The 17,332-nt window shown below is 38.7% G+C and overlaps 1 protein-coding gene across 2 annotated transcripts in view; it reads left to right on the top strand.

The window, feature by feature from the left end:
• SUMF1 (sulfatase modifying factor 1) overlaps window positions 1-17,332 on the top strand; it is a 90,581-nt gene that overhangs the window by 15,294 nt on the left and 57,955 nt on the right. For both annotated transcript variants that reach the window (XM_013981911.2, NM_001244932.1), the window contains 1 exon segment: window positions 3,089-3,163. In XM_013981911.2, coding sequence (XP_013837365.2) covers window positions 3,089-3,163 — 75 coding nt within the window.

Genomic DNA, 17,332 nt, shown 5'->3' with positions numbered 1-17,332 from the left:
CTCAGGATTTTTGAGAAAACAGCATGTAAAGTGAGGCCACTTCTCCTTCTCAAAAAATTACGGTTTGGTTGTTCTAGAAGCATTACATAATTAAGTAATAGATGCAGAAGTGCGGCTTTGCATTTTTGTGGTTTTATTTCAGTGCCTGACAACTCATAAGCTTTCCTTTGGCAGTTCCAGGCTTTATCCTGTGGTCGCTGAATCACAAAGCAAGGTTCTGAAAGTGGATGTTTGCCCTAAGTAGAAATAGGAAGAGAGAAACTTTCTAGTTTATGAAAGTTTCTGAAAGTGTCTAAAATATCTATGCTATGTAGCTTTCCCATTTATTTTCTTTCCAGGGGACTCTGCTCTTGTGTTCAGTTTGTGGAGTCCTTGTCCTTGTTTTTGTTTTTCATTTTTTCCAGGCCAGAACATCTTTTTTTTTTTTTTTTTTTTTTTTTTTCCAGAGTGAATGTTGGAAGCAAAACACCATCCAAATTTGTTTTGCATTTCTTTGGAATTTCCTAAAATATACAAAGTGGTTATCTTTTTATACCTGTTTGTGGTGAGAAGTTGTTGTTCTTTTTATTTTTTGTCTTTTTAGGACCACACCACGGTACATGAAAGCTCTCAGGTTAGGGGTTGAACTGGAGCTAGAGCTTCCTGCCTATGCCACAGCCACAGCAATGTGGGATCCAAGCTGCATCTGTGACCTACACCACAGCTCATGGCAACGCCAGATTCTTAACCCTCTGATTGAGGCCAGGGATCGAACTCGTGGATACTAATCCGGTTTATTTATTACTGCTGAGCCACGAGGGGAACTCCAAGTTTTTTTTTGTTTGTTTTATGAGGATACGCTCAGATTAAGTTCCTCAGTGGTCTGCTGAAGTTAGAACTTCCCTTAGAACAGGATCTTCATCTAGATAGAATAAGCAGAATTGAGGGCATCTGGGAACATGGATTGGGAAATACTGCATCTGGATTTCTATTCCCCTCTAACTGAAATTTAGCACTTCCTTCATTTGAGAAGCAGACAACATACCACAGTAATGGTAGTGGTATTTATATTGTCATTAATATAAATCACAGACATTTGTTATTATATCATTGTTGTTGCAGAGATCTTAAAATAATTGTTTGCTTTCATCCCCACTTCAGAAATGATAATATGAGATTTTATTTAATATGTTTAAAAAGAGCATATATATTAAAACACACACATATATGTATGTTACTAATAGCACACATTGGCTTTATTAATATTTTGCTGTAACTAGTTTTCTTTGTAATAATACTGATTTTATTTTATACATTTAAACATTCCATTCTGGGAAGGCAGTCCTTAAGCTTTACCATACTGCCAGAGGGGTCCAGGGCACAAAAAGTGTTAAAACCCCTGCTTTGGATAAAATTCTTCATATTTTTATGGCACTGTACAGTTTTTTTTTTCCCATTTCTCCAACTTTATGTCATACTTCCCTTGCTGACCATGTTCTAGCCCTGCTGTTCTGTCTATTCCTTGTAAACTTGATGCTCTTTCCCATCTTGAGAGTTCAGCCCACTTTTTCCCCCTGGTTGGAATTTCCTGCCTCCTTTGTCTGTCCCCCTTTTGCATGGCTGGCTCCTTCTCATTCTTGTATTATCTCAGCTTACATATCCTTCTCAGGGAGGCTTCCTCTGCTCATTCTAGCAAAAGGAGACTTTTCTCTTTGCTCTCTACCTTACAAGGTCAAGTAAAATTGTAATTATTTTCTTCCTTTCTTCGACTTGATTTTTGTTTGTGTCCCCATATATAAGTGCTCTCAGGACAGAGACAATACCTATGTAACACTGGCCTTGTATCTCTGTCATGTAACCCAAAGCTAGGCATCTGGTATGTGTTTGATGCATGTTGTTGAATGAAGGAATGGTCTGGGTACTCAGGTATGTTGCTGCCACAGGGGGGTAAAGGAAGAATTGCTGGAGTGAAGAAGAGGTGATGAGCTCTAATCAGGAAAAGGAGTGTGAGCCATTCTTAAGGGCTGAAATATAGGGATGTAGTATGTAGTTAATATTATCCAGTAAGGAGAGGATTGGACCAGAGGTAGAGATATGAGTGTCACTTAAAGTGCTAGTGAAAGTTAAAATGATGGGATTGCAGGAGTTTGTTGGGCAGCAGGTCCATGTATCTCAGAGCATGACTTCTTAGACCACGTATGTTAGAATCACCAGCTTAGTTGGTCACACGTGCAGGTTCCTTGGCCTCACTTCTGACCTCCAGAATCAGAACCTCTGGGCCTGGGGAGCAGGAATGTGTGGCTTTAACAAGTTGGCCAGGTGACCTCAGCTGTAGAAAACCTGGGAACCACTGGTGCAGAGCAAGAGAAGAGAAAGCTAGGGCAGATGGCTGGATGCCACAGTGTTTTGGGGGCTGGAAGACGAGGCTGCGTATTTCAGGAGATGAGTGAGAAGGGTCAGAAATGGAGGAGGAAAACTCCAAGAATAGAATCAAGGGGGCCAAGGGACTAGGGTGGATGTTTTCAGAATGAAGTCACATGTGGCAAAGAAAACCAGGTAGATATGGACTTGAGGCAATAATGTTAAATAAAAACAATTAAAATACAGATTTCTGCCTGGTGCTTGACTTGGCCACTTGAGATTTATAAGCACGGTCGACACCTTCATGGGGCTCAGATGTGTCAGAATATAGCAAACAGTGCCATTTGATTATTTCAGCTAGATTTCAGGAGCAGAACAAAGGACAGACGTTGGTTATGTAAACTGACATGTAAAGAATACTATTATTTTCCTAAGTCATTTGTCATACTTGGGGAGATGTATTTCCATCACCGGGAATAATCACATTCTCAAAGCTAATCTCTTCCAGTCTGCATTCTTATCAGCTAAATGAGCCTTAAATGAAAATGGTCTCCATAAGTGGCATTAACCTGTTTTAATAGGAAGCCAGATGCTTTTAACTCATTTCTGAATGCTTTGGGAGGTCATAAAACAAACTTAAGTTCATCTGGATGAGGAGAATCACTTGAATGGTGTGCAAAGACAGTGGCACATGTAAAACACGTTACTACAACCTTTTCTGGATTTTTATTTCTTTCCTTTCCTTTAGGCTGAGAAGTTTGGTGACTCCTTTGTCTTTGAAGGCATATTGAGTGACCAAGTGAAGTCTGATATCCAACAGGCAGTAAGTAACGTTTAAATAGGCTCTTGTATTTCTCTCCTGCTCATTGGAAAGTGCTTGGGTGAAAAAGCCAAACTACAAGTACTACTCTCCCTTTCCCCAACACCTTACCTTTCTCCTGCTATAGATTTGCCCATAGAACAGGCCCATGGGCCAGGGCACCGTATCCTGAGGAAAATGATACAAACCCAGGGTGGTATCTGAAGTGCTGGGTCTGACTGGAGTTTCTGTCTTGTGCACAAGTATAAGAGGAGCTCAGCTGGGATTCAGATAATTCTGGGTTTCTTTTTCTCATAGCCCTTTCTGGTATGGAGGGTTAAATGTGAATGTGCTTTACTTCTGTTCTTGAAGTCTTGGTCTTGTCCGGTGCTGGTATGGAGAGAGAAGGTCCTAATTAAACATTTGTGAATTCACATGATCAGAGTGTATTTATGAAAGGGGCCCTTTGGTCTGGGTGTTCACTGGAAATCGAGCCTGGGACTGGTCCTTACCATCCTGGGGGCGTACCCTCTCTCATAGAGGGGGTCCAGGGAAACCATGGCAACAGAAGAGCAGGCCTCCATAAGCACCTGTGTGGTGAGTGGAACTTGGGATTTCTGTTCCATACATTTCAGTTGGTTTGTGTATGTTTGAATAGTTGTTTAGTCACATATCTCCTGAGAAAGTAAAAAGTATACAAGGGAAGCAGTGTGGGTAAGCTGCTAAATGAGGGTTCACAAAACAAAGCGAGCCGAGCATGCACAAGAAGCAGGAGGTGGTGAGAGAGGAAAGGAAATGGTGTCAGCTGACTCAGGGGCAACTGATTAAGATACAGACATGGAAGGCAGGAATTGTACCCTAATCTTCTTTTGTTGTACAAGTTCCCTTTCAACTCCAGACTGAATTTCGTCTTTGTGTGTTGACATCACTGTTCTCTCTTGTGAGCAGGAGTGCCAGAAAAATTAAACTGTCCTGGCTTGAATTTGCTTTCTCTTCAAACTAATGTAGCAAAACTTGTGAGGTGAAGGAGAGGAGCAGGTGAGGTCAAACCAGGCTTGCTCTCAAGTCATTTATAGGAGAATCAGGCAACTTGTATGTATGTATTTTAGATAAATGTTTAAAGAAAAAATGACCAATTTCCATCTGAATTTCAGAGTCTTTACTCATTACAAGTTTATATTACAAGTCTATTATGTAATCTGATATACCTACCCCACCCCCCCCTTTTTTGAAGGACTTTGAGGTCAGATTGGCTTCGAGATGATGAGCCAGGAGCTCAGGACGAGGTGCCCTGTTTCATGATAGGGAGTTCAGATGAGGGAAGGCTGTTGCACTTATTTTTGTAATTTATGCTTTCAGATACAAGGCCCCTTGTCACTTGAGAACCTTGGAGTGCATTAGGCATAAAGCAGAGGCAGATTATTGCCACGCTCTGAAGGTGCCCATTAAGTCTGTAGTGAGGTGTGCGTGCTCGTAACTAGGAGGAGGATGGGCTGCTCTCACTAAGGTCGTGGTGTTGATCACTTGCTTAAATGCTCATAATGGAAAAGCAAACCTTTTAAGCATGTTTAGAAAGGGTTGGAACTAGTGAAACAAATCTGTGGGTGATCTGAGAGAGCTAAGTTTTTGTTTTTTCACTGCCCTCTTAGGGCTTAACATAACCTCATGCACCAGACAGGCTTTTAACCCAGTGTTTCCAGAAGTGTAGGACTGGGGATGGTGCACCCACGAGGTGACCTTAAGTAAAGAAGCAGGAGATAATACCAAATCACATACTCTCAGGCCTCTTTCAAGACCGGAGTAAATTAAGAAGGGTGCTGGCCTCACTAGCACTCGGCAGCATATGTTGATCTCCTTTTTAACACAGAAAATAGGCCCCAGAACCTTCCTCAGGCTTCATTGGTTGGCTAGATTTTAATATTGTTTATTTTTATGTATGTTGTAAATGTAATTATTTTATAAAATTGTTTACTTTAATTGGTTTAGATGTTTACTTTCAGGTAATTATTTTAAATGTTTCATGTAATTATTTTAAATAAATGTAGTTCTACATGTCATTATTTACATGTCATAAATATTCTATTATGACATGTTACACTAGTAATATAATTTTTCTTTTTTAGAGAAAGCTTTTTTTTTTGGTATTTTTTTGCTTCTTCGTGGCATGTGGGGTTCCTGGGCCAGGGATTGCATCAAAGCCACACTTGCAGCCTGTGCTGCAGCTGGAACAAGATCCTTAGCCCACTGTGCCGGGGTGGGGGAAGAACCTGCGTCCCAGCACTCCGGAGATGCCGCCAATCCTGTTTCACCACAGTGGGGACTCCTAGAGAAAGCTTTTTATTGTAAAAGAAAACACAAATGGAATATCATGCAAAGCAAATGTGTAGCTTAGAGAGTTATGTGAAGATGAACATGCTTGTAACCTTCTCTTAAGTCAGGAATTCAAATTTTGCTGTCTGTTCCTACCACCCCATTCGTGTGCCACATCCTTATCATCACCCCCTCTCTCCCTCCATCCTGCTTTTTAAAGTGGAGGATTCCCTGCATATCTTTATAGTAATATCACCAGATGTGTGTCCCAAGACTACAGTGTTTAATATTGCCCATTAAAAGGAAATTTGTGGAGTTCCCGTTGTGGCGCAGTGGTTAACAAATCCGACTAGGAACGTGAGGTTGCGGGTTTGGTCCCTGGCCTTCCTCAGTGGGTTAGGGATCCGGCGTTGCCGTGAGCTGTGGTGTAGGTTGCAGACGTGGCTCGGATCCTGCATTGCTGTGGCTCTGGCATAGGCTGGTGGCTACAGCTCTGATTAGACCTAGCATGGGAACCTCCATATGCCACGGGAAGCAGCCCTAGAAAAAAGGCAAAAGACAAAAAAAAAAAGGAAATTTATATTTTTTAAGACTCCTAATCTACAGATTTCCCTTCAGTTACCCTGCTTCTCCCCAACCCCTAGTCCCTGTCTCCTTTTTTTCCTAAATGACTTATCTGTGGAAGAATCCAGGATGTTTAACCTGAACACCTTCCTACAGTCTGAGTTTTGCTGTTTGCCCTCTTACAGTACAGCTCACCTGTTCTCTCTGTCCTATATGTTTCCTGCAAGTTGGTAGCTGGGTCCACAGGCCTATCAAGACTCATGTTTGAAACTTATGGCAAGATCTTAGATAGTGATGTGGTCTTTTACCAGGAGGCACCTGATGTCTGCTTCCCCCTCTTTTTGTGAGTTACTGCTGTGAATGCTCAGTGCCTAGGTTCATTAGTTCATTGGGAGTTGGAAGATGTTGATTATGTGATAGTTTTTTTTTTCATTTATTAATTGAGATACTTTTGGTTTCCTCACCTATTTTGTAAACTTATGGTACAGAAAAGGTAAGGTAAATGCTTGATTCTTTACTAGCTTTTAAGATTATGAAGTGATTCCATACTGTGCTCTGAAAGTGACCAATTAGATTTCTATTTTAAAAAAATTAAACACTTAAAGAATATTATTATAAATTTACATGTAGTTTTAGGAAATAATACAGAGATCCTGTGTATTCTTCCCTGGCTTCCTTCAATGGAAGCATTTGTGTAACTGTAGTACAATTTCACAACCAGAAAATTGACAATTAATACAACCCACTTATCTTTGTCTGGTTTCACCAGTTTTATGTGTATTCATTTATATGTATTTATTTAGTTCTATGCACTTTTATCACAAATGGACATTTGTATAATCACCAGATTAAAAAAATCTTCATGAACCTTTGGATTTAAAAATATTTTATGGGAGTTCCTGTTGTGGCTCAGTGGTTAACGAATACAACTAGGAACCATGGGGTTGCAGGTTCAATCCCTGGCCTTGCTCAGTGGGTTAAGGATCCGGTGTTGCCGTGAGCTGTGGTGTAGGTTGCAGATGTGGCTCAGATCCCGTGTTGCTGTGGCTCTGGCGTAGGCTGGCAGCTATAGCTCGGATTGGACCCCTAGCCTGGGAACCTCCATATGCCGCGGGTGCGGGCCTAGAAAAGGCAAAAAGACAAAAAATATATATATATATTTGTATATATATTTTATGGGTTTTATTTGCTTGAGATTAGTACTTATTGAATTTCAAATTTTGCTATTTTGGGGTGTGGAGTGCCTCTTCAAGTTCTCATGAGTTCTTTTGTTTCTTTCTTTTGAAAACAGCTTTTTGAGATAGAATTTATATCCTGTAATGTTCACAATTTTAAGTGTACAATTTATTCAACTTTTTGGGGTGTATTTATAGAGTTGTGCAGCCATCACCACCCTCTTGTTGTGGACCATATCCATCAGCCCAAGAAGGAACCATGTGCCCATTTGTAGTCCCTCTGCTTTCCCACCCCAGCCTTTGGCTCCTGTCCTGAGTCCTGAAGTAACCCTGGTAGTCTTTGAGCACCTCCCTGCTTTCTGTAATGACAGAATCTCTCCCCAACCTCTAGCCTGGAATCAGCCATTTCTTTAGGAAGCACTAGTACCTTTTAGTAGAAAATAGTGTTTCAAGGACCCTGTCTAGGTTCCAGATGTGCTCATTGCCTAAAGTTGGTCTTTGTTTCTAGGCCTCTTCAGTGGGCAGAGCTGTTACAAAATGCTCAAGGAATTCACACCGATGTTTCTACTTTAGGGTTTATAACTTAGCCTGTTTTGTATTACATGTATTTCCTTCCTTCTGTACTGAGAATCCTGGTTCTCAAGGCCACAGGTGATGGTAGAATCAGAATTACCAATGATTATTCATTTATTTTACATACATAGCAGTCTCAAAATAACAGGACTAATGCTACCATCACCAATGTCATTACAGAGACCAGGTCCAAAAAACAAACAGGTTTTACATATGCTTTTCCTGTTTCTCTCCTAATTTTAAAATTGTCGTATTATTTCTGCATTATCAGAGCATGTGTCTATTATATAGAGTACTCAGTTCCACCACAACTATATGTTTAATGCTTTCTATGTTCAGTGTCTCTCTAGTCATGTGATTAATGAAGCTTTTTCTCTACTAGATTTTTAATGTAGTGGTCTTGGGAACAGTATTCCCTGAGTTTTTGCATGTTATAGCAGTTGCTCAGTGGCCTTTAGGCTTTAAAGTGTTCTGCTGGATATGTAATCTTTAGTTGACTTTCATTTTCCTTGAGAATCTTATATGTGTTATTATCTTTTTCTTTTGAATTGCCATTGAAAGTTTGATGATAGTAAATTTTTCTTTCCCTTGAAAGTTACTTAAGGTTTTTTTTTTTTTTTCCCCCTAGGCACCCAAGGATTTTTTCCCCCCTTTTTCTTCAGTATCTAGTGATTTTACCAGAATATATCTTGGTGTTGGTCATTATGGGTCAATATTCTTAAGTATGGGATGTGTTCTTCACATCCCATATGTAGCTTCACAGATTTTTTTTTTTCTAATTTTAGGAAATTTTTCTTGTAGTTTGTGCTTTTTTTTTTTCTCTGCCTTTTTGTTTTCTTCTTTAGGAACTCAATATACCTGTTTGTAGGATTCACTTTTAGTGTTTATCACTTTCTTTTGAATCATTTCTATCTCTTTTTTTAATTGAAAATTTTCTTTTCATCTTCTTTGTCTCTTAAGTAATCTTATGTTCATTTCTGACGTGACCTTTTGTTTTAGTTGTTTCTTGACTTCTCTACCTCGTCTTGAGTTTGTTGATTCTGATTTATTTTGTTCTCTCATGAATCATTTTCTTAATGCCGTTGACCTCATTTTGAAATGGCACATTGTAGCGGGCTTTTTTTTTTGATCAGGACTTAAGCTTTAGAAGGGGGAATGGTCCAGGGCAGCTTCTGTAACTTCACAGACTTCCTTCTTCAGTTGTACTCATTTAGGCTTTGAAAATATGGCCTCCTGCTTCCTCAGATTTCCTGCATCTCTCCCCCCCTACTCCTTCTTTTATCTCCTCTCATTTTCTGGAGTTTGATTTTATTCTCTGAGGTTTTGCATTGGTGAGGGGCTTTGTTCTGGAAGTGAACCCTGGCAGGTCAGTGTAAAGGATTCATGTGACAAACTGTACCAGGATCTTCATACTCTCTTACTGTGGGTCACTTACATGCACGCATCACCATGGTGGGCAGACTTGCTTCTAGTTTTCAGTGTTATCTCACACTGAAATTCTCTGCTTTCCAGTGATACCTGTTGACCACTTTGGGATTTTCCTCTTCACAGGTCTGATGACTTGCTGCTTTCCCCTATCCAGCCACAGATACCATGAAGGTTATATGGCTGTTGGCAGTTTTTTCTCACCTGTTTGTATTCTGGTTTTGAGTCTTATCACATAGATTGGCTGTGCATGTTGTTTTTGAGTTTGGGGTGTTATCAGGTTGTTCTGTCTGGTTTATTTATTTCTTAAATTTTTCTTAATTTTTAATTTTTTGGCTGTACCCACAGCATGTAGAAGTTCCTGGGCCAGAGATGGAACCCAGTGACAATGCTGAGTCCCCAGCCCCTAGGCCACCAGGGAACACCCACTCTGTGGTTTTATATGTTGGTTTGGAGAGATTCAAGATCTATGTTAATGCTGCTGCCATCTTTTTTTTTTTTTTTCTTTCTTTCTTCCCTTTTTTTTTGTTTTTGTTTTTTTTTTTGTCTTTTTAGGGCCACACCTTTGACACATGGAAGTTCCCAGGCTAGGGGTCCAGTTGGAGCTGTAGCCGGTGGCCTACGCTAGAGCCACAGCAACACAGGATCTGAGCCGAGACCTATACCTCAGCTCATGGCAATGCCAGATACTTAACCCACTGAGCAAGGCCAGGGATTGTACCTGTGTCCTCATGGATGCCAGTCAGGTTCCTTAACTGCTGAGCCACGACAGGAACTCCTCTTTCTTTTTCTTCTTTTTTTTTAGTGTATAAAGTTTTCAGGCAAAACACTGATCTGGCTCTCAGGGTTTGCTTGTAAAAATAAACTGTATGAATTTAATGGTTTAAAAGAGAATACATATGTGTGCTGAATTTTGCCTATTTGTGATTATTATTTGGATGCTGAATTTGAAATGGGGTCTTAAAAGATGTAGATGTCAAATCTTAGAAATTATTAGGTTGGCTTTTGTTGTTATGTTGCTGCTTCTGTTTGTTTTGAGATATTTTTACCCCATATCACTTATTATTGAAAGATAATTGTATTTAAAACATTTAATTTTTTAAAAAGTATGTTTCATTTTTATACTTGTCTGTCTCTTAAATCCTTGACAGAGGAATAGCCACGAAGTGGGAGAAAACAGTTGCTCTTGGTGGGAGCCTGAGAAACAATGATCATATATTGGTTTGTGGTTTGGCACTTTCAAAATTGTTAACAGTTTAAGGAGGTGAATTCCTAAATGGGTATCCTTGATAAAGGAGGAGTATAGGCTATTTTGAGATATTCTTTTCAACTCAAAGCCAGTTTCAGTGAAGATTCAGAATTACCAAGGCTGCTGCTGCTTTTTTTTTTCCCTTCTTTTTTTCAATTAAAAAAAAAAAAGCAATTTCCAAACAGTCATATCCTGCCCAGGCAGTGCTGGGAGCTTTGTAATTTGTATGATGCTAGGCAAGGAATAATGCATCCTGACTCTCTCATTTAGTGCATCCTGACAACTGGAGGAAGACTCTCATCTCGATAGAGAGCCGTGAATAAGAGTGTGGTTCACTTTCCTAAATGTACATGGGGAAATGTGTAATGAGAAATGCCTCAAGGCACAGCAAAATTCTGGAGGTCACATCTGCAAAAATAAATATTTATAAAATCTTTAGTAAGTTAACTCAGTGGACTTATTCAGCCAGAAGGTGTTCAGAAAGGGAAGTTCCAGTATATGGGAAAAATAAAATAACTCAAAATACATGTACAGTGGATACAAGGTTCCACGTCAGTTTGGATGTTGAAAGTTTTCCTATGTGGTAGCCTAACCAGCATTTCCCTGAACAATCTCAGGTCAGCTTTTAGAATTTCTTCTTTTATACAATCACCAAGACCCTTTTTTTTTTTTTTTTTTTTTTTTGTCTTTTTGCTATTTCTTGGGCCACTCCCATGGCATATGGAGGTTCCCAGGCTAGGGGTCGAATCAGAGCTGTAGCTGCCGGCCTACGCCAGAGCCACAGCAACGCGGGATCCGAGCCGCATCTGCGACCTACACCACAGCTCACGGCAACACTGGATTGTCAACCCACTGAGCAACGGTAGGGACCGAACCCAAAACCTCATGGTTCCTAGTCGGATTCGTTAACCACTGCACCACGACGGGAACTCCTCTTTTTTTTCCTAAACTGATTTTGGGGCTTGTTTATTTGTAAAAGCGCATAAGGAAAAGATCACAGCCTTTGAGTCAGAAGAACCTGGTTTTGAATCTTAGCACGGCACTTTACCAGCATTTTGGAAAAAGTCACTTAATATTTTTGCTATTCCTTTTTTGACCTTTTAAATTTAAAGTTTTTGAATCTTCTTTTTTAATGGAAGTATTTAGTCTGCAGGTTTATTTCTGAGGGATCCTTTTAGTTTCTTAAGTTTTGTACTTTATTTGTAATTATCTCTAGATATTTTCTCTTGTCCAATATCATTTCTACTTTAACCCATCCATTGTTTATAAATTTTCATTTTTTGACTTGCAGTTATTTTATTATCATTTCGGTTACTGATTTCTGACTTGATTTCACCATAGTCAGATGGTGTCTTTTTTGTAAAATCAGTGCTTGAAATTTCGTTGAGGAGTTCCTGTCGTTGTGGCGCAGTGGAAATGAATCCAACTAGGAACCATGAGTTGTTTGATCCCTGGCCTCACTCAGTGGGTTAAGGATCTCGAGTTGCTGTGAGCTGTGGTGTAGGTTGCAGACGTGGCTCGAATCCCACGTTGTTGTGGCTCTGGTGAAGGCTGGCGGCAGCAGCTCCAATTAGGCCTCTGGCTTGGTAACCTCCGTATGTGTGGGTGCGGCCCTAAAATGACAGAAAAGGAAATAAAAAAATTGTTGAGGATAGCTGTATCACCTAAGAGCATTGCCTTCCATAAATGTACCACATGTGTTTGAAAAGAATCTACCTTTTTCATTAGTTGGGTGCAGTATTCTACACATGGCCATTGTAGAAATGGAGTTAATTGTATTGGTCAAATTTACTACACCCTTACTCTTTGACCTCAGTAATTGCTGAGGAAGATGTTGAAATCGCCATGTAAGATAGTAGATTTGATCATTTCTCCTAATGATTCTCTGTTTTTGCTTTGTATATTTCAGAAATATGCTCTTAAGCTTAGAAGTATATTAGTGCTTAAGCTTTAGAAATATATTTTCCTATTGAATTGAACACTTTATCATTATATAGGAATTCTGTTTTTCTCTAGTGTTTTTTATCTTAAAGTCTATTTTGTCTGATATTTACACAGGTGTACCAACTTTCTTTTGGTTAATATTGTCTAATATATTCTTTTTCATCTTTTTATTTTTAGTCTTTATATATCTTTGTATTTTTAGGTATATCTCTTATAAATATTATATAGCTGTATTTTTAAAAAGTCCATTCTGACAGTCTCTGTCTTTCAATAAAGAATTTATTATGTTTATTATGATTATTGATATATTGGGGTTTATTTTTAGCATTTTATTCTTTGCTTTCTTGTTAGCCCATTTTCCCCTCTTCTTTTTCATTCAAACTCTTGCCTATTTTTTCTATGTTTTCCTCATTCCACCTGTTCTTTTCCTCTTAGAAGTTATATACTTTGTTTTTTCATTTAAATTAATTTAATATTCATGTTTCAAATTTAAAGTTTAGTTCATCAGCTTTTTTGCTGTATAATACTAGACCTTGCTCTAATCATCTCCATCCAACTTATATATTACTGATAACAATTATTTCATTCTAATTTGTTTGCTTCCTCCATTATTTAGACATTATTAATGAATTCGTATATAATGAATATTTGTTTACCCCTATAAGTACTAATATCTGTGCCCTCTTTTCCTTTTTGCATTCAGACAGAATATTTCTTCTGCCTAAAAGACATCCTTTGGTAAATGTTTTTGACATTAACTGTTTTAAATATATTTATTTTGCTTCATTATTGAAAGACATTTTCACAAGTAAAAATTTTAAGTTGGCGGTTATCGCTTGTCTCTGCACTGAAGGGCTTATTTCACTGTTTTCTGGCTTCTGTTGTTGCCATTAAGAAGTCACCCATCAGTCCCTTGCTGTTCCTCTGTAGGTGATCTGGCTCTGCCTGCTTTTGAAATTATCTTCTGCCTTTGTTACTCTATAGTCTCACTATGATGTGTCTAGGTGTTGACTTCTTTCATTTTTCCTGCTTGAGTTTTATTGGGTTTCTTGGATCTGAGGACTGGTGTTTTCAAAACAAATCTGGCTTATTCTTAACTGTGATCTTCTTGAATATTGTCTTTCCCTTTCCTCATTCTCACTTCCCTTTGGGACTCCAATTAGGTTTTTTTTTTTTTTTTTGCCTTTTTTTAGGACTGCACCAGCAGCATATGGAAGTTCCCAGGCTAGGGGTCCAATTGCAGCTGCACCTGCCAGCCACAGCCACAGCCACACCACAGCAATGTGGGATCCGAGCTGCATCTGTGACCTACAACACAGCTCATGGCAACACTGGATCCTTAACCCACTGAGCAAGGCCAGGGATCGAACCCACATCCCCATGAATACTAGTCAGGTTTGGAACCTGCTGAGCCACAATGGTTACTGCCCCAATTAGATGTTGGTTAGACTTTGCCACTGCATCTTCCATGTCTCTTAACCTCATTTTTGAATGAATATATACATTTCTACTATATATACATATATATATATTTAATTTATATATGTATATACTTTATACTATATTTAGTGAAGTATTCCATTTTAATTTCTGTTAGCTTTTGGCTGTATCTTTGGTATTAATTTTTAGCAGTTTCTCTAAGAATTGGAATATGCATATTCGTCTTCTCAGTCTACTCTAAAGTTAACATTTTAACACTTTATGTAATTATAGAAGTCTTATAGCCGTATAGGTTCTTTTACCCTACATTCTGTGTTATAGTTGTCATATAGTACATCTTTATACATTGAAAAAAATCCAAGACAGTGTTATAGTTTTTGCTTGCAAACATGCATACATATTTTTTATAATTTAAAGAAGTAAATTGTCTATTATATTTATCCAAAGTATTTCTGTTGCTCTTCAATCCTAAAGTTTCCGTATTTCCCTTCAGCTTAAAAAACTTCCTTCAGCATTTCTTCAGAGCAAGTCTTTTGGTGATGCATCATCTTAGTTTTTCTTCATCTGCAAATGGCTTTATTTCATCTTCATTCCTGAAGGCTATTTTCAGTGGATACAGAGGTCTCGGTTGACAGTTCTTTTCTTTCATCACTTTAAAAATATTGTTTCACTCTTCTGGTCATGTGGTTTCTAATAACAGTCATTTGAATGTTCTCTTAATGTGTTGTGTCATTTTTTCCCCCTTCTTTCAAGACTTTAAAATATCTTTTGTCTTCAGCAGTTTGAGTATAATGTTTTTGGACATTGTTTTCTTAGAGATTATCCTGTTTGAGGTTTGTTGAGATTCTTGTGTCTGTAAATTTATGTCTTTAACCATATTTGGGGGGAGTTTCAGCTATTACTCCAAATATTTTTTTCAACACCCATTTATTTTCTCATTTGGTAATTCCAATGTATACATGTTGAACCTTTTATTATGCTTTGTTCATGTTTTAAAATATTTTTCTTCTATTCTTAGATTGTATATTTTCTTTTTTTCTTTTTGTCTTTTCTAGAGCCGCACCCGAGGTATATGGAGGTTCCCAGGCTAGGGGTCTAATCGGAACTATAGCCGCCGGCCTACACCAGAGCCACAGCAACGTGGGATCCAGCCGAGTCTTCGACCTACACCACAGCTCACGGCAATGCTGAATCCTTAGCCCACTGAGCAAGGCCAGGGATTGTACCTGGCCTTAACTTCAAGGTTCCTAGTTGGATTCGTTAACCACTGAGCCATGATGGGAACTCCCAGATTGTATATTTTCTATTGATATGTCTTCAAGTTTCCTATTTTCTCTGTAATTTTCTTTCTGCCCTTGAGCCTAGACAGTGAATTTTGTATTTCAGATATTGCTTTTTATAATTCCACAGTTCTCCTTTTTAAAAATACCTCCATTTCTCTGCTGAGAATGCTTATCTTTTTATTCATTTCAAGAGCATTCACTTTATAGCTGATGGTTATAATAGCCGCTTCAGTCTTTATCTGATAATTCCAACAGCTGAGTTATCTTGGGATTGGTACCTGTTTATTTTCTTTTCCCTTCAGTATTGAGTCTCTGGGTCATGTTATAATCCTCTGGAGAATATTGACTTTTGTCTGTTTTGTTTTAAGACAGTCAACCTGGTTACCTAGTTAAGCGCAGATCAGAAGTTTTGCCTCGCCTACTCTAGTAGTGATTTTGTAGCTCTGTTCTTTGATATCTTTTTATGCTAGCACAGCACTGTAGTTATTTTTTTTTCTGTGTAGTAACTAGCATTTTACTACTTTAATCAATTTCTTATAGGGATAATAATGCCTTCCTAGTATTGTAAAGACCAAATGAAATAATGTACACAGAACCACCCAGTGGTACAGCATAAAGAGCCTTTTAATAAATGTTGTTATTCAGGTTTCCTCAAATGGACTATCTCTTTGCCTGCCTCATTGAAAATTTAGTTACATTTCCTTGCTTTACTCTTGCTCATTTGTAAGAATTGGTAATGCCACATATTTGTCCTTACGGTTACTTGTGCCTTCCTTTCATGTCATTTATAGCTGACAGGATAATTATTTGTGTGAGTATTTGTTGAATGCCCTTTACCTGCTATGTCCTATGGTGGTAGCTGCGAACACATCGGTATTATTCATCATGATATCCTCAGCATAGTAACTGTCACTTGATAAGCACTTGATAAATATTTGTCAAAAAAATGAAAGAATGCTATTGAGTGTCATCTGTGTTAGCATTAGTTTTTGAAAGCTGCAGGGATCAGACCTGGTTTGACCCATTTCATTTTGGAAAGGCAGCTTTTCCTTGGCAAGAGAACAGTGGTCTGATCAACAGGGTTAAGGTGGGTTCACAATAACTGAGATTTTTGGGAAAGGTGGTCCAGGGCTGGCTGATTGGATAAGACAAGAAGGAAACATGGTCACACAACTGTATTTTGTGTCTGTTTTGAAAAGAGTAGTTGTCTCCCTGTCTTAGGAGTCAGTGTGTGGTGTAGGCTCAGGAAGCAAAGCCTGATAACCCTGAAAGGGGAGAACCCAATATAATAAATAGGATAACAGGGCACGATATTTTATTCCAACCTGCTTCAAAACAAGGCCTCTGATTAGAATGAGTGTGAGTGAGGCTTGTTGTGGTCCCAGAGGCTCAGATTTCAAATACCTGTTTAAGGTGTTCGTCAGTGTCTTTTTTCAAGTCATGGGCCTTTTGAAGTCTGACTTGGATTAAGAAATAAAAATGATTCTGACATTCTTTACCTGCTAGATGTTGGTGTTTGCATTATAAACCTCCCTGGTTCGACAAAGACTATCAAGTAGGGAGTGATGTCCAGCTTTCAGAAAAATGTATGCAGAAATGATAATTTAGAATGGATGGAACTTTCAGAATCTGCTGGCAAAAAAGACATTCCTCTTATAGATGAGGTGACCATGGCCCAGGCGGGGAAATGGCTTGTCTCAGTTCCGGATAATGTTTGAGGGGGGCACCCATTAATACCTGAGAACCAACCTGGTACCTTTCCCAGTACAGACCCCTGTGCCAAACCCATCAGATAAGGGCTTATTCTCTCTCTCTGTAAAGGTATATCCCCCGAAAGACTATATTTAAAATTGGTATTTATCCAGAAGAGGGTCACCCAAGTTGGGGAGAGGTTTGAAAACCTCAGGAACAGGTAAATGTATTTGTTACATAAATGTTTACTCCAAATGCACTATGGGCCAGGTTCTTAGTGCTGTGGATACAACAAGAAAACAAGATATAAGTCCTTATTCTTATAGTGGTTATAACTCTAGTACGAAACAGACTCTAAACAAGCGAACTTCTGACTCTTCTAATGGCTTGTGAATATAATGAAACAGAGTAATGGAAGAGAGTACCTAGAGTGTGGCTGGGCTCTTTGGGCTCCCTGTTTTTTTTTTTTTTTTTTTTTTTTTTTTTTTTGTTACTGCCTTGCAGCATATGGAGTTCCAAGGCCAGGAACCAGATCCGA

This window comes from Sus scrofa, chromosome 13 (genome assembly GCF_000003025.6).
Source record: "Sus scrofa isolate TJ Tabasco breed Duroc chromosome 13, Sscrofa11.1, whole genome shotgun sequence".
NCBI lineage: Eukaryota > Metazoa > Chordata > Mammalia > Artiodactyla > Suidae > Sus > Sus scrofa.
Note: the sequence above shows the minus strand (reverse complement) of the source record. Positions and strands in the feature narration are given on the sequence as shown.